Below are 27669 nucleotides of genomic sequence, written 5' to 3' on the forward strand. Positions count from 1 at the left end.
CTGGTGTGTGAAATTTTAGTTGCAGCATCTGGGATCTAGTTCCCTGACCAGGGACTGTACCCAGGACCACTACATTGGGAACTTGGAATCTAGCTACTGGACCACCAGGGAAGTCCTGGGCTGGCCATATATATGTGCCAGGAAACCTAGGAAATATAAGCTGGCTGTGTGCTCAGCAAGAAGAGGAAATGGCTTTGAGAATATCCAATTAGTCTTTGCCACCGTTGGCATTATCCCTGTTTTACAGAAAAGAAATCTGAGGCTTGAGAGGTGAAGTGATCTCCTGGCTTTTACCATCATAAACAACAGAGCTTGGAACTGGACCCAATATGGCTGACTCCAAAGCTATGCTCTGAATCACTCTGCTACGGATAATGCCTTCTCTCTTATTGCCTCATTGGCCAGTGCTATCTTAAGACCTGGGGCAATCATTTTTCCTTTAGAAGGGCTTCTTCCAAGCACCCACTTTTCCCCTTCTGGTTCTGGCTTTTTATCTATCAATGGGTAATTTGTTCTCTTATAAGCAGTATGGTCCATGGGCTTCAGTTCAGTTCAGTCATTCAGTTGTGTCCAACTCTTTGCAATCCCACGGATGACAGCACACCAGGCTTCCCTGTCCATCACCATCTCCCAGAGCTGCTCAAACTCATGTCCATGGAGTCAGTGATGCCATCCAACCATCTCATCTTCTGTCGTCCCCTTCTCCTCCTGCCTTCAATCTTTTCCAGCATCAGGGTTTTTCCCAGTGAGTCAGTCCTTTGCATCAGTTGGCTGAAGTATTAGAGCTTCAACTTCAGCATCAGTCTTTCCAATGAATATTCAGGACTGATTTCCTTTAGGATTGAATGGTTTGATCTCCTTGCAGTCCAAGGGACTCTCTAGAGTCTTCTCCAACACCACAGTTCAAAAGCATTCATTCTTTGGTGCTCAACTTTCTTTATGGTCCAACTTTCTCATCCACACATGACCACTGGAGAAACCATAACTTTGACTAGACAGAACTTTGTCAGCAATGCCTCTGTTTTTTAATATGCTGTCTAGGTTGGTCATAGCTATTCTTCCAAGGAGCAAGTGGCTTTTAATTTCATGGCTGCAGTCACCATCTGCAGTGATTTTGGAGCCCAAGAAAATGAAGTCTGTCACTGTTTCCATTTTTCCCCATCTATTTGCCATTAAGTGATGGGACTGGATGCCATGATGTTAGTTTTTTGAATGTTGAGTTTTAAGCCAGCTTTTCTACTCTCCTATTTCTCTTTCATCAAGAGGCTCTTTAGTTCCTCTTTGCTTTCTCCCATAAGGGTGGTGTCATCTGCATATCTGAGGTTATTGCTATTTCTCCTTGTGATTATGATTCCAGTTTGTGCTTCATCCAGTCTGGCATTTCGCATGATATACTCTGCATATAAATTAAATAAGTAGGGTGACAATATACAGCCTTGATGTACTCCTTTCCCAATTTGGAACTAGTTCCTTGTTCCATGTCAGATTCTAACCATTGCTTCTTGACCTGCATACAGACTTCTCAGCAGGCAGGTGTGGCCCGGTATTTCTCATCTCTTGAATAATTTTCAACAGTTTGTTGTGAGCCACACAGTCAAAGGCTTTGGTGTAGTCAATAAAGTAGATGTTTTTCTGGAACTCAGTCTGCAGCAGATAAACAGTCTGAGAGCCAGAGCAATAAGACATCCAAACAGAATATAAAAAGACATAGAAGCAGATATTAAGCGGTTTCTGGAGAAGGGCACCTGCACTCCAGTGTTGTTTTATATGTGCTGTCAAATGCAGAGTGTGTCAGTAGAGGGGACTAGATCTACAGATGGGGGCGTGTGAAGACAGCACTCACGAATGGGAATTAGATGGTTGTCTTACCAAACCAACATTGTCCTGCTGACGCACAGTGATTGGAAAAAGGTTTGGAATCATTGTCTGTGCAGATGTAACTAAGCTAACAGCCTCTGCAGGGGTCCAGCTGGAGGGTCGCTGGCTGTCCATTTTACCCTGCTCAGTTGAACTAGATGCAGCTGTAACTCCAAATTCTTAGAAAACAACTCAGGCAAAGATCTTACTGTTCAGATTATGAGCTGCTTGGAGGACACGAGATTGTGAAAGTGCTCTGGATCAGCGGAGGCAGGTGGAGTGGACTTGATTAATCATCGTGCACGGTTTCAGGCTCACAAGACTGGAGGACTATCTGACTTCTGGCTGTTTCTTCCCTGTAGAGTGAGGACTAGGGTTGTTGCTGAATACGGTGTTGGGGGAGGGGTTGGTGGTGGGAGGGAATGGTTTCCAACCTCAAGCAGCACCAGGCAGTGTAAGGAAAGTAGCTCTTCTAAGGAAGATCTGTTGGAGGATGTTTGCACGGATCAAGTTGGGCCTATGTCGTGCCAGGTGGGGGAAGGAGGGTCCCAGGGCAGAAAGGAGGGACTGAACACAGTGGAGAGGTCATGAAGACACCCGCCCCATCAGTGTTACATTTACACTCTGCTCTTGGTGTATTCTCTGCTTTTACACTTACTTGATATTTGCTTGTGTGTGTGTGTGCTTAGTTGCTCAGTCGTGTCTGACTATTTGCAGCCTCATGGACTGTATAGCACGTCAGGCTCCTCTGTCCATGGAGATTTTCCAGGCAAGAATACTGGAGGGGTTATTTGCTTAAGCTTAGCTATTCCCAGGGAACAGTTAGGAAACATGTAAATCAGACTCTTACCGAAAACGTAGTGCGCGTGGCTGTTTGGAACAGCCTCTCGGGCAGGACCTCCAGGACCCAGCGATATGCCCCCAAAGGAAGGGGGACTTGGTGAGGTGGGAGCACCTCCCCCGCAAAAGCAAAGTGCCAGGGAGCAGAGTCCTGAGCTGCCTGCTGGGTGAGAGCGCCACCTACCTGTCGGCTTGGCCCTTCTCTAGGGTCTCCTTGGCTCTGCTGGGAAATAGTATTTATTACTGGCCTTTAGAATTCCACTTTCTGTTCATCATCAGTTCAAGGAAAGCATTTTTTTTTTTTTTTTTTTGCTTGAAGGAACATATTAACAGCAGAAGCTTTGTCTTTTCACTTATTATTATTTTACATATTTTATTTATTTTCCTGATGTACAACAATGTGAATCAGCCATGCGTGTGAGCTCAGTAGCCTCAGTCGTGTTCGACTCTTTGTGACCCTTCGGGCCATAGTCCACCAGGCTCCTTTGTCCATGGAGATTCTCCAGGTAAGAATACTGGAGTGGGTTGCCAAGCCCCACTCCAGGAGTCTTCCTGACCCAAGGATCGAACCCGGATCTCTTACCTCTTCTGCACTGGCAGGCAGGTTCTTTACCCACTGAGCTACCTGGGAGTGTGTATACATATATCGCCTGCCTCTTGAACCTCCCTCCCACCCATTCCCCCATCCTGCCCCCTCTAAGTCATCACAGAGCACTGAGTTCCCAGTGCTCTACAGCAGCTTCCCACTAGCCATCTATTTTACACACGATAGTGTCAATGCTGCTGCTGCTGCTAAGTCACTTCAGTCGTGTATGACTCTGTGCTACCCCATAGACGGCAGCCCACCAGGCTCCCTTGTCCCTGGGATTCTCCAGGCAAGAGCACTGGAGTGGGTTGCCATTTCTCTCTCCAATGCATGAAGTGAAAATTGAAAGTGAATTCACTCAGTCGTGTCCGACTGTTAGCAACCCCATGGACTGCAGCCTACCAGGCTTCTCCGCCCATGGGATTTTCTAGGCAAGAGTACTGGAGTGGGGTGCCATTGCCTTCTCCGAGTATCAATGCTGCTCCCCCAATTTGTCCCACCACCCCCTTCTCACTGTGTCCACAAATCTGTTCTCTACCTCTGTGTCTCTATTCCTGCCCTGCAAATAGGTTCATCGGAACAATTTTTTGTAGATTCTATATGTATGTATTAATATACAGTATTTGTTCTGTCTTTTCACTTTAGATTTAAATAACTTTCCAGAGACACTAATGGTGAGATCTTAAACACAGCTGCCCTGTATCTCTCATTGACAGGCTCTTATCTCACTTGGAACATAGGCTCTGCTTCTCCCTCCATTTCCATGGGCTGTGATCCCTGGAGTGCATTTCTCACTTGAAGAAGTTTGTTGGACGAGTTCTGAAGTTCTGTCAGAATTTTTTGCGTGGATTTTTACGGAACTTGAGTTTTGGTTGAGTTGCATTTAGGATTTATTTGTCCTGAATTCTGGGACACATGGAATTTGGCTGGTGGGAAGGTGGGTTGATTGGGCACTGAATGCAGCCTGATGTAGTGTGTTCATTTATCCAAATATTTCTTGACCTCCTACTCTGCCTAGCAGGGTAATAGACGCCATGGAAATAAGAGATGAGAGAAAAATCCTTACCTGCAAGGCATTTGTGGTCCATGGGGAAGGAAAATCAGGAAAGAAAGGTTGACAGTGTGGCTTACTAAGAATTATGCACAAGAGGTTGTGGTGAGGGACACCCACCTTATCAGGAGCCTGAGGACAAGCCCACCAGAGGGATGACTCAGGCTGGTTCTCGAAGGGCACCCGGTGTGAGACAAGCAGGAGAATCCCGGGTAAAGGGCAGACGCTTGACAAGAAAGAGCTCTGAAGAGAGGAAGGGACTCTGGGTGCAGGCCCTTCTTCCTCTGAGGCTGAAGGGAGAAAGGCTTGTGAGGCACAGGCTTTGGAAGGGGGTGGGACTGAGAGAGCCCTGTGGGGGCCTGGATTTCTCTAGGTGACTCTGGAGAGCAGGGATTGCAGCTGGAGAGAATGGCAAGTTTCCAAGCAGCTACACATGGAGCCGATGACGAGCATAGATGCTGGCCCGAGGTCCCCACGGTTCTGGGAGCCAGGGTGGAGAAGCAGAGCCATGGATGGTTGAATTCACAGCAAGTAGGTGTAGCAGGAAGCTCAGGGTACCAGCGAAAAGGGCGTGCATGCCAAGTCGCTTCAATCATGTCCGACTCTGCAACGCTACGGACTGTAGCGAACCAGGCTCCTCTGTCCATGGGATTCTCCAGGCAAGAATACTAGAGTGGGTTGCCATGCCCTCCTCCAGGGAATCGTCCCAACACAGGGATCAAAGCTGCATCTCTTGTGTCTCCTGGATTGGCAGGTTTTTTACCACTAGCACCACCTGGGAAGAAGGAATTCTCTGGTGGCCCAGTGGTTAGGACTCCATGCTTCCACTGCTGAAGGTGTGGGTTCAACCCCTGGTCGGGGAACTAATATCCCTCAAGCCAGGTGGTACGGCCAAAAAAGGAGAAGGTGGGTGGGGAGAGTTTAGGCTGGTTGGGGACCTTATGAAACCAGGAGACACAGAAAATGGAGGCCCAGGAGGCTGGCAGACCTGAGGTCCAAGAACCCTGGCCACACAGGACAGGACAAAAGTTCTGGGTGAGGAAATGGGAGTTGCCGGGGGGGTAATATGGTAGAGCTGCTGTGGAAAATTTTGGCAATTCCTCAAAAAGTGAAGAATCACCATATAACCCAGCAATTCCACATTCAGGTATTTATCCCAAAGAACTGAAAGCAGGGACTCAGGTGCTTACACCCCCGTGTTTCCAGCAGCATGGTTCACAGAAGCCAGAAGGTGAGTGGTTGCTCACTTGTCCATTAACAGATGAATGGATAGACCAAATGTGGTGTGCACAAACAATGGAGTGGTACCAGTCTTTGAAGGGAACGAAATTCGTATACGTGCTATAACATAAGTAGACAAACCTTGAAAACACTGTTGAGTAAAAGCAGCCAGACACAAAAGGGCAAATATTGTACTGTTCCACTTACATGAAGTGTCTTTGTTGTTGTTGTTGAGCCTAGAAAAGGCAAATTTAGGGACAGAAAGTAGGTGGTGGTTTGGGACGATGAAAGTTCTAGAAATAGCTAGTGGTGAGGTGTGCACAACATTGTGAATGTAATTAATGCCATTAACAGTACATTTTAAAGTGATTAAGATGGTAACTTTATGTTATGTATATTTTAACCACTTTATGGTGGTTATGTATGTGTGTGTATATATGTATACATTATGTGTGTATATATATATATACATAAAAGATTGCTGGAAGGGTGAGGAGGCCCAGTCAGAGGGATGAGGAGTTTCTCACGGTGGTAGAGCGCTGGTGGGCAGTGCTGGGGGGGCTCTGGTGCTGGTGAGTGGGGGGCTGCCTGGCACTGAAGTCTGGTGAGATGGTGGGCCTGGATGCACAGGATGGTGACCCCTCACCCAGATCTGGGATGACTTTGGGGAGTGCTTGGGACAGATGACAACAACGCCTTAGGCCTTCGGGATGGACCTGGGAAACAGCAAGGTGAGTCAGTGGCAGTGAGACGACCCCCTGTCCAGCTGCCCAGGAGCAGGTAGTGACATGACCTCAAGACTTCCCCTCTTCAGGCACATACAGTCCCGCCGGCAGATTTCAAATGCAGTGGTGGGTTATGAACGTGTTCAGAGGTATTAAATATTTTCCAGAGGGCTAAATAACTTAAGCTGTGACTCGTATTAACCACCTCTGCAGTCTCAGAACTGGTCTGGTTCTAGAATAAATAAACGTGCCAGGGAGAGTGTACAGTGATTCCAAACAGTTTAATGTAATTCCAAGACAAAGTGTGATTACATTTCTACACATATACAATATGCATATGTGAGTTTACAAATTTTAATTAATAACTCGTTTCACCTCAGAGACCGAAAAAATGATCAAAAAGAAACTGTGAGTAACAAGCTATAACATAGTTCACCACAACGGGACCCCCCCCTTTCTCACCCTACAGTTAGTAATATTACAATTAAAATAACTATATTCTTCTATAATTTTTTTCTGTTAAAATCATCTCATAAATTTACAATGCTATTATTAGTTTCCAAGACTAATATAAATTCACTCCATTTTTCTACAACGAAAATGATCATTAATTTAGAAGCACACGACGTCATGATGAAAAACACAAGCATTTTAGTAGCAAGGACTTGATCAGTTAAGAATTATTTTTCTTGTAAAACATTCTAAAGCCAAGTAAAATATCCATTCTTATAACATACCTATAATATGAGACTAAGGAATAGGTTACATATAGGCCTACAACACATTGGTTTGTCTTTTTTTAAAAAAAGTAGACATTTATAAATAAAAAAAGAAAAGAGGGACAATTCACATAGGAAAAAGAGGTACACGAGAAAATACTGTTGCACGCAATAATTTTCACAAAGATTAACATGGATTAACACTTTTCTTTTTTTATTACAGAAACCGTATAGTGAAGGAACACAACAGACCAGGGCTTCCATAGGGTAACTGAGCTGAGATGACCTGGCAGAGAAAGATCTGGGCGAGATGGCCCTGGGGAGATGTTCCTTGGACCGGCGACCGAGCCTCACCGGATCTCCTCTTCCCTGCTCTCTTTCTGGGGAGTGAGTCTTTCTATCCAGAGTGTCCTGATGTGTGGGCTGTTGAAAGGTAAACATTTCTACAGATGCCTTCTCTTTCCATCCTAATGGATACCATTTTTGGAAACGGGATATAATATCAGAGGCTGCAGCTCAATACATGTGGTCAAAGCAAAACGGGATGGAAAATTCCAGTCATTCTGATGTGTTGTACCGCCCCCACCGCCCAACACTCATCTCTGCCCTGTTACTGGGGACCCAGAGAGAGCAGCAGTACCCTTCGGGGCCACCTGCCTCCACTGCAGCCTGAGGTGGTGCCTGGGTCCCCTGCATCCTGCTTTTCCAGTCCATGTGCGACGGTGCAGCCTGGGTCATCCCCAGCTCCTCTGATATACCAACCAGCTTCCAAAAGCTCCTCTCCTTCCTCATCCATAAAGCTATACTTTTCCTATCCGAAATTTGGTTTGATATATATATACACACACATATATATCAACATCTATTATCTATACAGTGATTCTCCTAGACTAGAAATCCTACCGCCCCAAAGTATGACTTCCGGGTCTACTTCATTTGGTTAAAGAAACGCACACAAAGAGGATGAGGAGGTGCTTTGGGGGCCGGAAATGATTGTGCCCTGGAAAAGCCATGGGAGAAAGCTTTAAAGGAGCAGTAATGCAATGGTGAAAGGGTGGAAAGTGACGGGAAGGATGAGACGGCAGGGAGAAACCACGTGCCATGGAGACGTCTACAGGAGTATCTGCGGCAAGGGAGGAGAGGGAACTGGGGTGGGGCACGCTTTAGGTTCCATTCAGAAGTCACAGAAAGCTACAAAGGATGGGCATGGTCAAGTCACTTTCCATTTCCCAAGTTCTTCCTTATAACCTGAGCCAAACTATTAAAATAATAATAATAAAAATAAATCCATTGCCCCTTCAACCAAGCAGGCGAATAGCTAACAGGGAGGCAAGACCACCATTGGCAAGGCTAAGTGGGTCCTTCTTCCTGGCTCTTGAGAGCCTCCTGGGCATCCTGGGTGCCTAGGACTGGGTGCCTGGATGGGGCTGTGGGACAGCAGGGTGGAGACCAAGGTGGCCACGTGTGGGGGCGGTGCGGGGAGCAGTGCCCCAACACAAGACGGGGGCAAGGGTGCTGGGAGGTTGGCATGGAGGCTGGCTGAAAGGAAACGAGAGAGAAGGCAGAGCCCTTTTTTAAGATACAGCATATTTACTTAAAAGAAAAAGCTAATTTCTATTCCTCTGTTTTTTAAAAATATGATTAAACCCCAAAGACAATGACATAAAATATATTTTGTTATTTAAATCATGGGAGAAAACCAAACAGAGGAAAAGTGACAGTTGAATTAGGAGGGGCAAGACAAAAACTATTTTACAGTGACATTTCCAACCGAATACTGTGATAAGAATGTGCTATCAACAGAGTTCACAAGGAAAAAGCAAGTGCATTAAGAACCACCACCAGTTCCCTGGTCCCAGGTGTTTGCAGTTTTTAAGGTGTTATTTGCTAAAGGAATGCCCTTCAGATCACAGCAGGTCCTCTGCGCTAAGGTTGTGGCACAAAAGAAGAAAGGAACCAAAACACTTAGGGCAACTGGTGCCCTCCAGGCTGCTTCTGCATGGCGACGGGGCCTCTCAACTGTGACCTCTGCTTGGATGGATCTCATCATCTGCCCCCCTAGCTGTCCTTCAGATTCCAGTCCCTTCCTCCTGCTCAGCAGCCCTTACAATCTCTAGGAAAAAAAAGTCTAGGCCTCTTCTTTGGGGTTGGCCCGCCCTCATGCCTGGAGGATGTACTACCTACCCTCTGTTTACTGAACAAAACTATGAGCTGTTAAAAAAAAAAAAAAAATCTAGACCCCACCTCCTCATGACCTAGGCTTCAAATAGAAGTTTGATAAAGAGTAAAAAGTAAACATATCCTTTTACACTTACTTTGTTTTAAAGGACAAAAGGAATAAATGACAGCAGATATATGGAAAACCCAACCAGTAAATATAGGCATGGGGGTGTATAATTCTCCCCTGCAAAACACCAATCAGAGTATTGCTGGGGCCCCAGAAATAGCAGCTGTACCTTCGGGGCCACCTGAATCCCAGTGTCTTCTACTGCCTGGTGTCTGGAAGTCAGTGGGTCGATTAATAAATTAAACATTCAAATCAAGACAAAATCAATGAACTAGATGTCTATTCTCTCTGCCTCTTTCAAGATGCCAAAGAGAAGGCCTTGACCACCAGTGTGCATATCACGGCGCAGATCTGTGCACCTGGCCCAGGCTGTAGACTCACCCCTTCCTGCTCAACCTGGAAATCCCTTTACATTCTCTCGAGTTCCCATGGAAACCAGCAATACAGATGGAAATGCTCATGGTGGGCTACAGTAGGGGCAGAACACACCTGCCTTGGGGGAATGTGGCCTCCACCTGAAGAGGCCATTGCTGGGGTCTGAAGATGTCAGTTATAAACAGAAATTTTCTTGAAAAAGTACCAGTTTAAATGTAAACTATAAAATACTTTAACTATAAAACGTGGCCAGAAATATGTTTAGTTATCCACAGTCAACTGTTTATAGTTTATGCATTTAAAACGTGACTCTCTTGATATCTTAGAAGGCTAACAGCATTTTACAGTAGCTAAAAACATATATACTTAAACATGTTCATCTGAAACTCACATTTGATTACAAAACACAAAGAATATTCTCTCCCTTGGTTTAACTTCTGTTGTAAGGATTACCTATTTTCAGAGTTCACTTAAGCAACAATGACCAGGGTGTGCAGTAATTGTTATTTTCAGCCCACACAGAGTTTATATTTATAGTCTTTTAAATTCCAAGAGCAAGCTGGCTACATGATTTCAAAAAGGCTAAAACCAGGATGAATGCCCACATTTGAGGTAATTATTGCCATCAGGTCACAGTTTGTGTAAGATAACGTATCTAAAACCTTCTTAAGGAAAAAAAAAAAAAGAAGTCTTCAGGTGTTCTGTCAAGAATTCCAGAATACCTATTCAAACCAACCAGGATCTCAAATTCTGATTAGCTGGGTTTGCTTCCAATGGAATTAAAGCTCTAGAAGACTCTAGAACTTGTGTAAACTACCTAAGAATTGAGGCAAACATGCCTGGAGCCAGTCAATAAGGAAATTTTTAAAGGAAAAAAAAAAGAAACTGAAAACCCCATTCCAAACAACTGCAGAGATATTTTGTAACAAATGGTAATGATTTCCCACAAAATTAAAAATCTAGTTCTAAAGCATTGCTAAATTCTTGCCACCTTTCAACCAAAGGAAACATGTTTCTATGTTACTGTTAATCTCCCACCTCAGCCTGAGGCTCTCCTTCCTTGTATCCTGAAAGTTGGCTAATTTTTCTTCAGTTTGCACAACTGTTGCTTCCCATTTCTTTGAGAAAGAAAACTATCTTGAAAGAAAACTTAATTTTGTTCCTCTTTCTAAACATCATCTTGATCTCGTCTCTCTCTTTTTTCCTTTTTTTTTTTTTTTTAAATTTTTAAACACAAAGAAAAAACAGTTCCTGGACACCAGACTCACACATGATATTTACAAATTTGGTGTGAATCCTGCCTTTGGTTCTACCCAGAGCTGAAGAGTGGACCGATTACAGAGACCAGAGTCGTTATGATATTTATCAGTGCAGTAAAAAATAGTATTTTGAAGAAAATATATACTTTTAGTATTGCCTTTCTAGAATTAACTATAAGCAAGAAAAAAATATTTTTTTAAAAGAAGAAAAGAACACTTTTTTTTTTCTTCACTCTTATAAGAGTCTGTTGTAGCAGCAGCACTACTAAAGCTAGTTGGTACACTGAAAAGGAACTGAAAATGAACTCTACTATGATTAATCCAAAGAGACTCCCCTAAGATTTTCTCTAAAAGTCAAACTAATTCTGCCCTTGCTGCCTGGATCAGATTCAGGACTCCCTCTACATACAGACCTTCTGCTGAGCTCCGTGCACAGGGCAGGGGTGGTGCGGGGCAACGCTCCTGTGAGGCCCTTCTTCGCACACACACCCAGGAGACAGCTGAGGTTGGCGTCTGTGAGCTGGGCAGACCCAGGTCACGGCCGGCCTTCCCTACTGGCTTGTGTGACGCTGGGCTGGTTACCAGTTCACCAAGCCGTCTGCCTCATCTGTAAAGGGACTAGTACTGCTGATTTCATAGGGCTGTTATGAAGACGAAACGAAACGGGATAAACAGGAGCGACTTCCAGCGCAATGTCTGGCATACAGTCAATGGGAACATCATTAGATGGTTCACCAGAAACACGAGGCCACTCACTGATGATTATTTAACAAGGGAAACAAATTCAGTTAGTAAAGGTCTCAAGAACACAAAATTTCACTAGAAGCTCGGGGACTTGGGGCCACCCCCAAATCCTTGTATTTCCTTTCTTTAACACAGCCTACTTTCTCAGAGAGTCGACTGTCTCACCAATTTCCTCCTCTGTAAATGGAGGAGAGGGGTGTTGTGAATAGGGGTGAGCCCGAGGGTATTGGGAGGCTGTGCTCACCAAGGGCTTGGGATGAGCCTGGTGTATTGAAAGCATTCAACAAATGTTGGCTCCTACTCGAGGGACATGGCAAGTTCTAACAAAGAGACTAGTCAATGTGAAATTCTAATGCAATGAGAGTGCAATTAGGGGCTCACAGAGGCTCCTGGGACTCAAGCTGGGGCGTCAGGAAGCTCCCTTCTGGCAGAGGTACCCTGAGCAAGCATGCCCTGCAGAAGGGTCACTTCTCTGCAGATTCTCACTGAGTCTCAAATGAAGAACTGGCTCAGAGCTGGCTCTCTTGGACTTCTGGGAGCTGCCAGAAGGATGGGAAAAACCTCTCCTAGGTTGGGTTACTCAAGTGAGTGAGGGTGCCAAAAGCCTTCAAGGGGTTTCTACTGACTTTAAATATCAGTTCGCCATCTCCAACTCTCCACTGAGTCCCATCTGTGGAACTCGGAAGTGAGAGTCCTAAGGCATCGAAGTGGAAAAGTACTGACCCCCTGAGCCCGGTCCTGGCGTGCACCTGACCCAGACAGAGCCGCACCTCCTGGCCGGTCTGCTCCGGCGGATACCCGAGGTAACTCGAGGTGAGTTCCACCCACAGATCCATGCAGTACCTCCAGTTTCCTGACAGCAGCAGCATTTGGGGATTACAAATCTCCATTCCACTTACAAGATGAGCACAGTTTTAAAATAAAGGCAAAAACAAAAAAAACAAAACAAGTCAGGCAAGAGAAGGACATAAACGGGATTGCATCACTGACAGAGTTATTATTGCCGGGAGAGGAAGGAGAGAGGAATGCCATTCTGTCCACATCTGGGGGTGTCTTTGAGGAGAGGGTCTTTGGCTAAAGAAAGGAACACTTTCACCTTCCTTTCCAATTTGGTTAGGACAGCTCTAGCTTGCTCAATTCTGAGGCTTCCCCATCTGAAATCTCTAAGACACACCAGAAAGAAAACACAGAGAAGGGGCAAGAAGCAAGTAGGGTCCCCAGGGCTGGAATATTTCATGGCAGAATCACTTGGGCTGGTGTTGAGCAGCGCCGGGCAAGGTCTGCGACCCGCAGAAGGAGCGCTGGCCTCTCTGCTGCTGGAGGGCACCTCGTTTTTCTCTTCTGCTCTGTCCCCGCAGCTACTTAACCGGCCATGGAGAGCCCCACATCCGACCCCACCACCAGCACCAGAGAACCCAGGATGAAAGCTGGGGCTGGCCCATCAACCCACCACGTTTCATCAACCACAGCCCATCAGCAATAGTTCCTTAAGCCTCCTCTTCTCCTTCCTCCAGTTTCCAAGAAAGTCTGCTCCACTCACTCACACACACTCACACAACCCAAATCCTCCACCACAAGCTTGTTCAAAAATGAGTGTCTGCAATTCCAGAGATCCGGTTGAGGGAAATCCGCCTATTAGCAGCTGGGCTGATCTTTCCTTGCCTTCCTTACATCCCACAATCTGGTGTCTGGGCGGGTTGAGTCTTCAGGCTCCTGCAGCCCGCCAGCCACTCACCGCCAGTAAGGCCAGAATGTAAAGACAGTCCAGGAGACAACCAACCCTTCCTTTCCCTCTGAATTCGACCAACCACATGCTCCACGTCACAGTATTAATTGGCACCAAGCCTCAGACTCTCCCACCCATCGGCCTGCTCACCCTTCCCTTGGAAACAGCCAAAACATCACGAAAGGAGGCACTACGCACAGAGATGGTGGCGCAAACACCCGAGGCACCCGCGAGACCGAACGAGCAGAAGCAAATCAACCTGCGGTTCCCAGCGCTCCGGTTCCCAGGCTCCCCTTGACCTGTCTTTTTTAGCCTGCTCCTCTGAACCATAACCACGTTGCTTCAGTAAAGGAGGATGGAGCCAATTCCAGAGCAGATGATGTTCTAGGTTATTTGTGGTCTACATGAAGACTAGGTTGGCATCTCTCCACTTGGGAGCTGCGTCCTGGGATGGGCAGCCTTTATTCAGCCTACCTGCCAGGGCGACTCAGGTTTGGAGGGTGGGGTGGGAGTTCAAGCAGCTGCTAAGGAACCCACAGAGGGGCTCATCTCTCCCACTAGGGCCTTCTCCGAGGGCTTCAGACCCGCAGTTTTGTGCTTGGGTTGGAAGAAAAAGGCAGGTGGGGACGCGGGGAGGATACTAATGTTCGCTGAGTGGTGGGGGGCTGGGCATGGCCTGGCGTCTCCCTTCATTAGCCTCAGTGAAGCCCGTCATTCCAGGCCTTCCTTCACCCACCTGGGGCCTGGTAGTTTCTAGGTTTGGTGGGCGGCATGTGGGCACCTCAAGCTGATTTAGAAAGCCCATGGCACCCAGCATGGTGGCCTGAAGGGCACAGTCAGAGCCCAGTGGGCATCGCTGTAAGGCCCCACTGTGCCCCTCCACTGGCCGAGTTCAGGGGGGCAGCAGCCCGCACTGTCCAAGGATCTGCTGGACACGGTCAGTGCTCCTCTGGGCTCCTACTATCCCTCTTTTATTATTATTACTTTTTTGGCTCCACAGTTTGTCCCTAGAATTGTGTGCTGAGATGTACTGGGTGAGGGCAGGGACTGAAGAAGTGGGCAGTGTGGTTTGTGAGGGGCAGGGAGGCTGACATCTCCCAGGGGAAGGTACCACCTGCCTAAGCACCTTCCATCAGCTCATTACCTTCAGTGGCTTCTAGGAGGCAACATTATCTACACACTGAAGGGTATAAGCCACACTTCTGGTGGGCTGATGGGAAATGGGAGGACTTTTAGGGAAGGGGCTGGGTCAGCTCTGGGCAGAGGGCTTCTTTTTTTTTTTCCTTGACAGGTCAGTATAAGATGTGAGGCAGGCCCAGGCTCTATTCAGCAGATTTCAGAAGAACAGGGAAGGTCAGAGAGGACCATGCTGAGGGTTCAGCCTCCAAGATGACTCCTCAGATCTCTTCCCAGACCACTGAGAGTCTAGAAAAATCTAGTCTTGATGGTGACCACGAACCATGCTGTCCAAAGCCCAAGTTGGCTTACAGAGAGATAAAGGCTTTGATTCTTCTTCAGGCTTTTGTTCTCTGGTGGATCATTCTTGACAGCTTTTTCCTGATTCCTGAATCCTTCCTTCTTTTCTTTTTGGTCTGACAAAACTGGACATCTGGATGTCCCTCCTGTCTACTCAGATACTCACAGATATAATAAAATAAATTTAAATATTAAAGAGAAAACATAAAGATACTTGGAATAAATGTGCACTTTAAAACCCCAACTAAAATATCAAAATGATGATTAGGATAATAATTACAAAGGTTAATAACCAAAATAATTAGTACAATAATATTATCTTTATGAGCAGCATGAAACTTTCATTTCCTAATCAGGAAGGAAAGGAAAGAAAATGTCAGGTGAAAGAGTAACTTCCAACTTAAGTAGACAAAATAATTTTCATTAAAGTGGAAGGCTACGTTGTCTTTTCCTGCTAAAAGATCAGATCTAGAAAGCACTGGAAGTGAACAGTACCAGGGGTCCAGTACGCTACCCAGTAAGGCAAAAACGCTGGCTCGTTTGCAGCCATGACTTGTGCGACTGGGCACGGGGAGGGTCGGACGGGGCACTGCTGCCCTCTGGATGCCGCGAGTCCGGAACAGAGACCCGTCTGCAGGCTGGCGTGGCTCCGTCAGTGCTCGGGCGCACGCGTCCTCTGGCACATTCCCCGCCCCCACCCCCACGGACCACTTTCTGGTTGTCTCAGAATGGCGGCACTTCCCCACATCCAGATAAAAGATGCATGTGTGGCGCCATGAAGACACCATCGTGTCCTGCAGCAGGCGGCTCCTTGGCGGACACGGGGTCCTTCCTTCCTTCCAGGCTGAGGCCGGGACTAAGCTGGTTCCAACCTGGGGACCGATTTCTTTGTAGGATAAGTAGAATTGATGCATGGAGAGGGGATATTTTCCAGAGTTATTTCACATTTCACAGCTAAGAGCTAAGGTAAGGGCTGGGCTTCGTTACTGAATTAGGTCGGATATCAAGATTAAAAACACCTTTCACAGTAGATCGTTAAGGGAGACCGCAGGATGGGGAAGGAAAGTGAGGGAGGGTGGGTGCAGAGTGCTGTTCGAACCCAGGAGCGACCTCTCTGCACCTTGGAAACTTGGCTTTGGGGTCAGGGGCTCCGCATCAAGCATCAAACAATAAGGACCACAGTTAAAATTCCCGTCTGGGACCAGACAGCACCTCCCAATGTTTTCATGTGTAACAGTAATTTGCTATGGATAGAGAGACCTCTCCACCCCCACCCCCACCAGTGTTCAAAGCCTGAGGAAATTTCCAGAACGTTATCAATGATGCACAGAGGGCAAACGGCAAACTTCCTTGGAAACTTGACTGTCTTTGGGTGTGTTTTCCCAAGGGCGGTCCAAGATCACCGGTTTACCCTTGTGAATGTCCCTCCAGCCTTCTGCCCACCCGAACCCTCAAAGACCAGAAACGAAGGCATGCCTGGGGTAAGCCTGGGTAACGCGAGGAAAGATTTAGCAGCAAATGACGGTTGGCGGTTGTCTACAGAGAAAGGGATCAGGCAAAATGGTTGAGAGCAAAACACAGCCTGGTGGGGTGGGAGGGTGGAAGCAGAGGCCAGATGGGCAGGGCTGGCGGAATGGAGTGTGGGTCAAGAACACGGGGCGGGCCACTAGGTCCGCCTGCAGACAGCGGGTGACCAGCCGGAAGCCAGTGCCGGGCCTGGAGGCCGGAGGCCGCTCCTCTCCTTTGCTCCTTGCGTCAGAAGCAAGGCCAGCATTCTTGAAACTGAGATGGGATCTGTGGTCTACAGACGGCAGAGCTAGCCCGCTGGGGGCAGAACTGGGTGAGGGTGCCGGGTGGGGAGTCAGTCTCTCTTGCTTTGTCCACCAGGAAAAAGCCACGCCAAGCCATCTCCAGCATCAGCCTCACCCACCACCATCCACCTCCCACAGTCCTCTCCTGACCCACCGGCTCTCCTAGCCCCTGCCAGTTCCCTGACACTCCTCTGCTAGCAAACAGCCCGGGGAAAGACAACAGGTTATTAAAAAAAATTAAAAAAAAAAAACAAAAAAAAGGAAAAGACCAGAGTAAAATGTTGCAACAGCACAGAAGAAGGGCTGAGAGGCTGAGACGTGCCTCAGCCGGCTTCTTGGAGTACCGTGGAAGTAAACCCTCAACCGCGTCCCCTGTCGCTAAGGCACTAGGAGGAAAGGATGTAAAAACCAAGTCTGCGAGAGCCGGAGGCGGTGCCGGGGGCGGGAGGGCGCACCGGGATCACCGCGCGGGGGACGTGCCTGCGTGAGATCGCCTTTCTTGTGCAATTACAGTGAGGATAGTCTGTTGGTATCGATGGGGTGAACACAAAGCAGCACACAGTTGCACACTGCTACATTTACCAGGGTGCTGGCCACGCCGCAAGCCCTCCGCTTTGAGACGCGGGATGCACTCAGAAGAGATGTCTTCAGAAAAGACCAAAAAAAAAAAAAAGCAAAAAAAAAAAAAAAGGCGAGAGTTTGCAACATACATCGTTAATGACATTTGAGGAATATCATTGCTTAGGGATTTATCCAGAGTGCTCAGAAAGAGAAAACACACCCTCTCCCGGGGTCCTCCTTCAGCCCAGCTGCCCGCCTGCCCTCTCCATTGGTCCAGGCAAGTGGGCCAGAACCAGGCTCCGCCAACCCTGACCCAACCCCCAGACACCAGCCTCCTCAGGCCACGGCCTGTCCTTTCCAGACGGCTCCCAACCCATTATAGAGTTCTGGAAAAATCCCTAATCCTTACGTTCAATCATTAAAAATCTATTGGATTTCCATATCAGGTGTCCCTGACAGCAAATTCTTAAACGTCACTTGCTGCCATATGAAAATAATCTTTGAAAAGTTCATAAAGTTCTTCAAAAACGGAGGCCCCCCTCCCCCTACTTCTGGAATCTTCCGTGGCTCTTCTTCTCCTTCTTTCCAGTTTGGTGCAGAACGGGTTCGTGAGCTGTGGTTTTTGTTTTGTTACTGACGTTTTATTTTTATTTTTTTTCCTTTTTCTTTTTTAAAATAAAAAGCATAGATTTTCCCCCCTCCTTAAATCCCTTCCTTTTCAAAATGTTCTCTCCTCCGCTCTCAGTCCTCCTACTTCCTAGTTCAAGTTTCATCTGTGTCCCGTCCCAGCCCCCCACCCCTGCCCGTTTGCATTGTTTCTGTGCGGCATCTTCAGTACAGAAGCCCCAGCTCCCCTCTCCGTCCCTCCTCCTCTCCCTCTGGCCAGCCTCCCTCCCGTCCCCTCCCCTTCCAGTGTTTATATGTAAGGGTACTGGTTGACCTTGGCCGGGCTCAGTGGGTATCCAGTGTAGACTGTGGAGGCCGGAGAGGCGCTGATGTAGGTCTGGTGGGCAAACTGGGCTGGATACTGACTCGGGTGGATGGTGGGCGAGGGCAGGACCCGGGGGCCCATGCTCACGGGGACCTGGTGGACGATGCTGGCCGGATAGGCAGTGTGCTGCACGGTGTGACGCGCCGAGCCTTGGGAGGCCACCAGGTGGGCCACGGTGCCTGTGGAGCCCAGGGCTGCGGGCGCTGTGTAGGTGTAGAGGTGGGGCTGGGCGGGGAGGTGGGCGGCGGCAGCGGCGGCGGCCAGGTGGGGGTGCACAGTGCCGTGGCTGGGACTGTTGTGCGGGAAGGAGTATGGAGCTTGGGCCATCGTGGGAGTGATGTAGGCCTGCTGCCGTCGGTGGCTCCCGGCGCGGTCTGCGGCAATGTGCTGTTGAGCCTGGAGAAGGACCAGGAGGACCGCGTTGAGGGGAGTGGGGAGGACTGGACACACGCAAGCGCAGAAGAGCATGGGGGGAAGCGGGCAGAGAGGGAGGAAGAGGAGGGGGAAGTGAGGATTGGGGAGAAAGCGGAAGTGAGGACTGGGGAGAAAGCGGAAGTGAGGGCTGGGGAGGAGGCGGAAGTGAGGGCTGGGGAGGAGAGTCAGGAGGAGGGTGGGGAGGAGAGTCAGGAGGAGGGTGGGCAGGAGAGTCAGGAGGAGGGTGGGCAGGAGAGTCAGGAGGAGGGTGGGCAGGAGAGTCAGGAGGAGGGTGGGCAGGAGAGTCAGGAGGAGCGTGGGGAGGGTGGGGAGGGCGGCGCGGCAGGGATCACAGAAGATCACGTGCTGGGAAAAATATCAATCAACCTGTCCGAGAAGCAAGGCGGTGCCCCGCTGTTTCCTGGGCCGGGTGACACACCAACAGAGCCAGCTGCAGAGGCAACAGGAGACAGCATGTCTCCCGAGGACATCCTGCAGCTGTGAAGTGTCACACGGGATCGTCTCTGAGTGCGGACCACTTTCCTGCCTCACCATGAAGTCCTGCTCCCCAAACAGGCTCTCAGAAACATCCCCGTCTTCTGAAGTCACATACAAATGAAGCCACCCTCTCAGCCGGAGACTCTAAGTCACAACACACACGTGGTCTTATCTTCCCTCCCAGCTACTAAGGAAGCAGGGCTGGAGTCCACTTTGCAATTCAGACCCGAGTGATCCTAGACACACAGGCCGAGTGCTGGCCGTGGAGACACCGCCTGGTTGATACTCCCCTGAGCATCAACCACTGTCTCCTAAGTCTGCCGGCTCTTTTTCCTGGGTTTGGGGTCCCTGTGTGAGGCCTCCTCCACTGTAATGACTCAGGAGGCTTGGCCTGGTTGGACTCTAGGTCTGTCTCTGGGGTTCTGGCCTGAAGTGGGCTTGGACCCAGTGTTTTACCCTTTGCTGGGCTGAAACGGCAACATGTGGGCCAGACTATTTTTAAGCAGGCACGGCATCACTAAGTGCTTTGGAACATCAGACAAGTCATTTCGCACTGGACTGGCTCTCCACGTATTGAGGATCCACCTTCTCCAAGGTGACCCGCAGCAGAGGGAGATGACCAGAGCTCACCGGGGCACTTCCTGCTACCCCAGGGCACCCGGTGAGCTGGTGGGAGGAGGGGTGGGGGGCGGGAGGGGGTGGCATGTGTGCTTACCTGGCTGAGATTGAGAGGCTGTTGCTGCTGGAAGTGTGGTCCTGGCCGCTGTTGCCGGTAGGCAATCGCTCCAGATGAGCTCCCTGAAGAGTGACCGCTGGTGGAGGTCACGTTGCTGGAGGACTTGGACTTGAAGGAGGACGAGTGGTGACTGGTGTTGACTGTGTCGGGAGGAGGAAAAGGGCACAGGTCAGTCACAGGTCCTTGGCTGCCCAGAAGACCCTGCCCTAGGGGGACAACAGTAGTCTTCCGAGGATACAGTCCTGAGACTGGACGATCCCCCATCAGCCACATCGCCCCCAGACTCAGTGATGATGTTGACTCTGGACTGACACCTGGGCTGCAGCTTGTTCCACTGGTTGTGAGCAAACCCTGATGGACTTTAGAATTACTATCTGGTGACACTGAAAAGCCTTAAGGGTCGTCTAAGAGGCGAAAGGAGCGCTCTCTGAGGTTCCCTGTGTTCCAGCCAGGGGTGCAGTGGGGGGCCACCTGCCAAGATGCAAAGACGCAGTGACAGATGTAGCAGGGTACAGAAAACTGAGTCTCAAAAAAGGGACTGTGGTCTCTCAGACAGCAAGGAGACCAAGCTAGTCAATCTTAACCCTGAATACTCATTGGAAGGACTGATGCTGAAGCTCCAATACTTTGGTCACCTTATGTGAAGAGCCGACTCACTGAAAAAGACTCTGATGCAGGAAGCATTGAGGGAAAAAGGAGAAGGGGGCAACAGAGGATGAGATGGTTGGATGGCATCACTGACTCAATGGGCATGAGCTTGAGCGAACTCCAGGAGATAGTGAAGGACAAGGAAGCCTGGAGTGCTGCAGTCCTTGGGGTCATGAAAAGTCGGACACAACTTAGCAACTGAACAACAACAATATATCCAGAGGTGGGGGGAACAACCAGAATAAAATGAAGAGGGGGAGGCGGTTTATATTAAAGAAACCATTTCAGTCATTATTGGTGCCAAGTGACCTGTGAAATTCCCAGCAGAGTGGGACTTGTGTCTCCAGAGGGCAAAGTCAGAGAACCACATGCACGGGCACAGGACATATGGAATTGAGAGTGACCGCTTGCCTACCTCTCAGTGTCTCTCCTGACATCAGGTATTCCTGTCCTGAAGCTTTGTCTAGATGAAGAGGAAGTGATCTACAGTGAATGCCAAGAGGCCTTTGGCACAGGGAGTTCGGACACTTGCCAAAAAATGCAGTGTCCTCTGCAGACTCCCTGACTCTAAAACCATCCACGTTTGAAGAGCCTCCCAGAGTAGGGACTTTAAGAGAAGACCCCAGTAATAGGAGAAGCGGCAAGACGAACCCAGGACCTCAGAAGGCAGGGCTATTTCTCGTGCTGTCAGTTGTGAGAATTTGGAAGATTTACTGGGGATGCGCATCTTTGGGAAACACAAAAGCCTAATATGGTCTCAATCAGGCACCCCGGGACTGTGAGTGTAAAAAGAGCACATCTGGTCATTGCCAGGTGGAGCTAGTGGTAAAGAATCCGCATGTGAATGCAGGAGATGCGAAGATGCGGGTTCGATTCTTGGGTCTCGAAGATCCCTTGGAGGAGGGCATGGCAACCCACTCTTGCCTGGAGAATCCCATGGACAGGGAAGCCTGGCTTGCTGCAATCCACAGGATCACAAAGAACCAGATACAACTGAGTGACTGAGCATACTCTGCACTCTGGCTGCTCTAGGGGGTAGGGATGCTAACAATTAATGAAGCACACTTGACGTAACTGGGTTGGATCAATTCTATTACAAATCCCAGGGTGATGAGATCAAAGTCATGATGAGGAGATGCCTGAGGCTGGGGCCAGCAAGAGAGAATGCTGATTAACTGTTGATGGAGACAAAGCTGGAAAGTGAAGGCAAATCGGGAACCTGGGAGCAGGAGACTGGGGAGCACTGAGGGTGACAGGAGCCTCCTACCTGGAGGCAACAGCCACTCCCCCCATCCCCCTGCCCCAGTAGAAGGAGAGCTACCTCGCTGGGAAGGGGCGGGTCCTAGCAGAGACCCCAGATTCAACTGTGTATTGGTGCCCAGTGGCCCTCCCATCCTACCCACTGAAGCATGAGGTGCCCAGGAATTTGTATTCTTCACAAGCTTCCAGGAGAGCAGGAGCCAGCCTGGCCCTGGTGGACACAGCTGACCTGTGTCATGGAATCAGGGTCGGTGCTCAGACCAAACTTGGTTAGACTCTCAAAGGCCCCCCAAAACCTGGGGGTGGGGGTGGAGGGAGGTGTTCAGGGGACCCACTGTAGGGTGAAGGATGGAAAGCTGCAGATGTTGGCTATCAGGACAACTTCAGTCTCCATCACTCAGCCATGGGGCTACTGTGCTGGTGTTCAGCTCCACCCTGACCTGCAGATCACCAGCTGTGCAGGCTGCCTGGGCCCAGCTGGGGCCGGCACCTCTCTGCTCCTGTGTCAACGCTCTGGGCACTTTGTGGTAATTATATCTGAGGGAGAAACTCTTAAGTGCAAGGGACCCACAGCTTGAGCCTGTAAGTGAAGAGGTTAGAGAGCTTCAGATGAAATGGATGTGACAGGGCCAGGCCACCATCATCACAGGGACAGGGGTGGGTGGGGGGCTGCGTCAGAGCTTGTCAAGTTGCCAGAGCAGGGGACCCCAGAATCAGGGAAGAGGGTCTTGAAAGGAACCAAGAGACTAAACTAGGAATGTCCTCCTGTGGAGAGAAATGAAGTGACCTCGGAGTGGAGAAGGCAAGTGCTGAAGGTCAAGTTCTTGGGGCATATTTTGGAGCTGGAAGGAGGTATAGAGCTCTCGACCTAAGCCTTGTTGTTCAGTCCCTAAGTCGTGTCCGACTCTTTGTGACCCCATGGACTGCAGCACGCCAGGCTCCCCTGTCCTTCACCATCTCCTGGAGTTTGCTCAAACTCGTGTCCATTGAGTCAGAGATGCCATCCAACCATCTCATTCTCTGTTGTCCCCTTCTCTTGCCCTCCATCTCTCCTAGCTGCTCTCAAAGATCTGCTGCTTGGGAACAGGCCTGGGTTCACGGGTAGCCCCTGTGAACAGAGTGCTTCAGATACCGGGTGAACCCTGGAGGGCCAGCCGCATGGCCGTGGTGGAGTTAACCTCTCCGTGCATCTATTTTCCTATGTGGAAAACTGGGAAAGTAATGGAAACTACGTTAGGGTTGTTGTGAGGATTACCTGAGTTAAAGGACGCAGAATGCTTAGTATCTGGCACGTGTTAGGCTCTTAATGGTGTTAGCTATGGTTGCTGTCTTTATTATTGAGCCCTGTTCCTTGGCTAAGGCTGATGCTCAAGGAACAGATGTCTGCCCCAACTTGGGACCATCAAGTCCTGTCTCCTGGGACAGGGAAACTGGGAGCCTAGGGGTCACTGGGTCAGGGTGATGCGTGCCCAGAAAGCAAGCATTGGGCCTCCAGTGGCTCAGATCAAGTTCTGTCCCATCCAGGACTTAGTGGTTGACCTTGCCCTCAGTCCTGCATTGTCCTTATGAAAGGGCAGAGTTCGTTCTCTTGCTTTCCAAAAGAACCTTAACTACCCCAAGAGACCTGAGGAGGCTATGTGAGACATTCTCAGGGATCCTTTCTGAACTGGGACTCACAGAGAGAGAAAAAGGACCAAAACAAGAATGAAAGAAAATGGACTATTGGCTGCACGGCCTCTGTCTTGATCTGAGAGGGCTCAGGGAACCCCGGGATCCCCGCAAAGGTTGCAGTTCACACTTTGGCCATAAAGGGGCCGAATGGGCCCCAGGAGGCCGAGGAAGGCTGCTCTCCTGATTCTTCTGAGCGGGGCTAGGAGGGTTGTGGCGCTAATGGTGGGTGTCAGTGTTGAGAGACACCACAGGCTGGTGGGCCGACAGGGACCAGAGTGACGCTCCTTCCTGCCTCCTGCTGTCACCAGGAAGGCAGGTCCTCACAGGGGAACACACATCTCTCTTTACATCAGGAAATCACTCCACGGGCTTCCCCAGAGATAGCAGCATGAGGTGCTTTAGAACCAGCAGCCTTTCTGAGAATTCTGAGAATAACTTCCTTTTTTTTTTTTTTGGTCCAAAGTATCCCTGAGAGATTCTCATCCCTTCAGCTCTAACAGTCTTTGTGGAAATGTAGTGGGGTGTGTCCTCAAAACTGCCATGGGTGGCCCACAGCATGACAGCTGATGGTGGAAACAGGCAACAGAATGTGAAAGGGGTCGACCAGTGGGCTCCTCAAAGCCGCCTCCATCCACCTCGCTGTTGTTCTGGGTCCTGACAGAAAACCGCTGTGTTAGGTGGGGCAAAGCTGGCCTTCGGTTTCCTCACCTGTCTCAACTAAGGGTTGGACCACCTCATCTTAAAGTTTCAGAACTCCCAATTTTGCCAGCACCAAGACCGACAAAACTCTGAGCTGGAAGATGCCTAACCTGTGATGATGTCACCACTCTCTCATGCATCCTCCGCTGTGTTTAAAAGGCCAAGGGAATTTCAGCATCAGTTACTCACCACCCCGCCTCCACCCCCATCCCCTGCCTTTATGAATTCCCAGAGGACCTGGGTAAGGTCTTTTCTGAGCCAGCTCTTACAGACCACTGTCCTGAATTGTAAAGGGGCCATTACTGCTATGGAGTTTCTCTGAGAGGTCCTGGAACACGGGCATCCTCAATTTACAACACTCATCATCTCATTCTGTAGATTGACAATCTCTGATCAGAAATCCCTGAGGTCAGACACTTTTGAAATCAAGACTTTCAGATTTTATAAGGGAATCTGATACATATTCAACATTTTAGGTTACCCTCAAAGGAGCCTTGGGTACTAACCACATAATAAAAAGAAGTAAATATTTCTGCTATAAAATATGGGGACATTTCACTAAGTGGCACAGATATGACTATGACACAAATAGGAATATGACAAAGGGACTTGCAAACAGCCTCTGGTTAGTTCAGGTCTGGTTTTACCAGTTGAGTTTGCTGTGAACTTAAAATCTGGTTTTCAGAGCTGTTTTGATTTTGGATTACAGATGAAAAAGAATAAGTCATTCTCTTCTTGCTGGTCTTAAGGTTTTCAACAACATAGTCTTGACACTTTCACTGTTAATTAAACAGGAGAGCCCCTCACACCAAGATGTGTGCATTTAAGGCTGTAACCTTTATAAATGGGCTATATGCAGGTGACCTGAGGACTTAAGGGTGTGAGGTAAGGAGAGGCTTGAGGAGTCAATGCCCAGATTCTTAACTTTCAGATGTGTCTTTTCCTAAATGGGTGCACTGGCCCTAGGACCCGCTGGTTCCCTTACCCGCCTTCTCTCTCGCATTCACCCCTCTTACAAAAGAAAGTCTCCCTTCTTACTCTCCTGAATGTTTGTACTGCCACCACGTGTGAGAAACCTAAGGGGTGCCCAAATGGAATAATTCCAGAACATTTGGTTCCTGAGAACGGTCCCTTGAGAGCAAAGAAAGCCACCCTCAGTAGGAAACACTGAGGGCTGACCAGGCTTGTTCCCACTTAGGTGACAAACTCTTTGCAAACTCCCCACCCACCCATCCATCCATCCATGAGATACAGTTTAGAAATGAGGCAGCCATCATCACAGGGAGGACTTTTTGTGACAGATATGAGGTCATCTCTGGCCACCTGGGCTGACAACAAGGAATCTTCTCAAACAGGATCCTTGGTGAAGATCTACTAACCACCCACTCCCCAGACCCAGGGCTTATTAAGTGCTCCTGTAACAAGATTTCGAGCCGCAGGAAGCAGAAAACCAGCCTCCAGAGAGATGCTTCTGGCAGCTCTGCCCCCGAATTACCTGGCCCCAGGCTGTCACACTCCACCAGCACCTCGCTGGCCTGGGTTTTCAGGGGGGGCACGATGATGGTCCGGGGGTTCCCCGTGCAGTGCGGCTCCAGGCTCCCCTTGGTGTCAAAGGTGGTGGTGGTGTGCCCGGCGCGGTGCTGCACGGAGTAGGGGCTGGTGTTGCTGGAGGAGTCGGAGTAGGGAGAGTCGTGGACCGTGACACAGCTGATGACGTTTTTTCTCTGCTTGGAGACAGTGCTGGAAACGCAAAGGGAGAAACCAGGACCGTGAGAGGCTGTGCGGTGAGACACCTGACTGGCTGGGCAGAGCTGCACTTGCGGGCAGGGGCAGAGAGGCAGAGCAGGAGAGAGGGTAGGAATGTGACTTCTGTTCTCGAGAACCCTGATGGGGAAACCCAGGCGTCACCAGTCTCACTGGCGGGGGTGGGGGTGGGGATGACGTGAGGACAAGAGAAGGGGCTGGAGTGGGGCCCACAGAAGCTTCTGGAAATGGAGTGAGAGAACCTTCTGGGCAGGCCTGGGCTCTCCCCCAAGGAGCAGGGCTCAGCAGACCTGCGGGGGAAGCACTGGCAGCCCAGAGCTCTGGGGCAGCTGTCCACTAAAAAACAGGCACGACCTAGAAACTGAGTTATCTTTTGTGTGGTGGGAATTCCTAGTCCTTTGGACCGCTTGGAGATCAAACCAGTCAATCCTAAAGGAAATCAACCCTGAATATTTACTGGAAGGACTGATGCTGAAGCTGAAGCTCCAATCCTTTGGCCCCCTGATGTGAAGAGCCGACTCACTGGAAAAGACCCTGATGCTGGGAAAGATTAAGGGCAAGAGGAGAAGGGGATGGTAGAGATGAGATGGTTGGCTGGCATCACTGACTCAATGGACATGAGTCTGAGCAAACTCCGGGAGATAGTGAAGGACAGGGAAGCCTGGCATGCTGCAGTCCGTGGGGTTGCAAAGAGTCAGACACAAATGAGTGACTATACAACAATGACCTAGGACTTGGGAGGCTGAGAGACAGCATCTCAAATGATCCTGAGATAACTGTTCTGAGGAGGTAGGGGGAGGAATCAGGTTATACAGAAGTTTGTAGCAAGGGGCAAGTAGTCCGAACATCAAAAGATTATTGTTAATTAAGGAAAAATAGCTAGGTTGTGACATCCCTGTTTACTATGGCAGGAAATACTCCCATTTGACATTACATTTGGAGGCCCGAAACTTGTTTACTGATAAGGCAGGAGATATTCCAATTCACACAGCGCCCTCTGAGCCACCAGGGAGGGACAGAAAAGCACACAGAGCACCCAGACAGACCCCGGCAGCCCGAGGCTGTGGTGTGGAAGAAAAACACCTCTGGGAAGGAAGAGCATGAGCTTTATTAGGCGTGGGGCCTGGGAGACCCCACCGATTTAGGCAATAGAGGATAAGACATCCAAGAGGGGCTGGGATGCAGTGAGAGGGATGGGAAAGTGAGGTGCTGACCCCGCTAATCCCACACACAGCTGAGGAATCGGAGCTGGACCCCACAGCCTCAGCCACCTCTCTGCTCTGAGACTGGGAGGGGCGATGGCTTTGCTGTGCAGGCCACCCAAGACCCCCAGGTCCCCATCTCAGGGAAGTCCTGACCCTCCTACAGCTTCTCCACTGCCGGGCTGAGGGTGGGGTGGCGGTAAAAGATGCCTGTGAGATTGCTGCTCTGAACCCCTGGTCTTCGTTCTAGAACTGAGACTTCATACACTGCTGGGGAGGAACACACTTTGCCTGGCTCTGGGCCAGCACATTTCTTTTCTCCTGAGATATTTATGTTTGTCACTTTGGGAACCAATTCTGTCTGCCTCCCAGCTCAGTGAGAGGCTGGTGGGATGACAGATACGGAATTGCTTGCTTATTGTGAAAGGTGTAAAAATGGATCACATCTATTTTTGTATATTGATCACCTATTTTTAAGAAATATCGATTGCCTAAGTAAGATGGTCAGTGTCCAACCACTTGGCTAAGAAGCCGGTATTTATAGAGCG

At 49.4% G+C, this 27669-nt stretch overlaps 1 protein-coding gene across 8 annotated transcripts in view; it reads right to left on the reverse strand.

Moving 5' to 3' along the window:
* Positions 1-15797: 15797 nt before the first annotated feature.
* Positions 15798-27669, reverse strand: part of HIPK2 (homeodomain interacting protein kinase 2) — a 234649-nt gene continuing 222777 nt past the window's right edge. For all 8 annotated transcript variants that reach the window (XM_069588545.1, XM_069588544.1, XM_069588541.1 and 5 more), the window contains exons 13-15: positions 25651-25895; positions 19857-20017; positions 15798-18625 (exon numbers count right to left, since the gene is read on the reverse strand). In XM_069588545.1, the coding sequence (XP_069444646.1) occupies positions 18155-18625; positions 19857-20017; positions 25651-25895 (877 nt within the window). In that variant the 3' untranslated portion in view covers positions 15798-18154. The remainder of the gene's footprint in view (positions 18626-19856; positions 20018-25650; positions 25896-27669) is intronic.

Source organism: Ovis canadensis, chromosome 4 (assembly GCF_042477335.2).
Source record: "Ovis canadensis isolate MfBH-ARS-UI-01 breed Bighorn chromosome 4, ARS-UI_OviCan_v2, whole genome shotgun sequence".
In the NCBI taxonomy this organism is placed as follows: domain Eukaryota; kingdom Metazoa; phylum Chordata; class Mammalia; order Artiodactyla; family Bovidae; genus Ovis; species Ovis canadensis.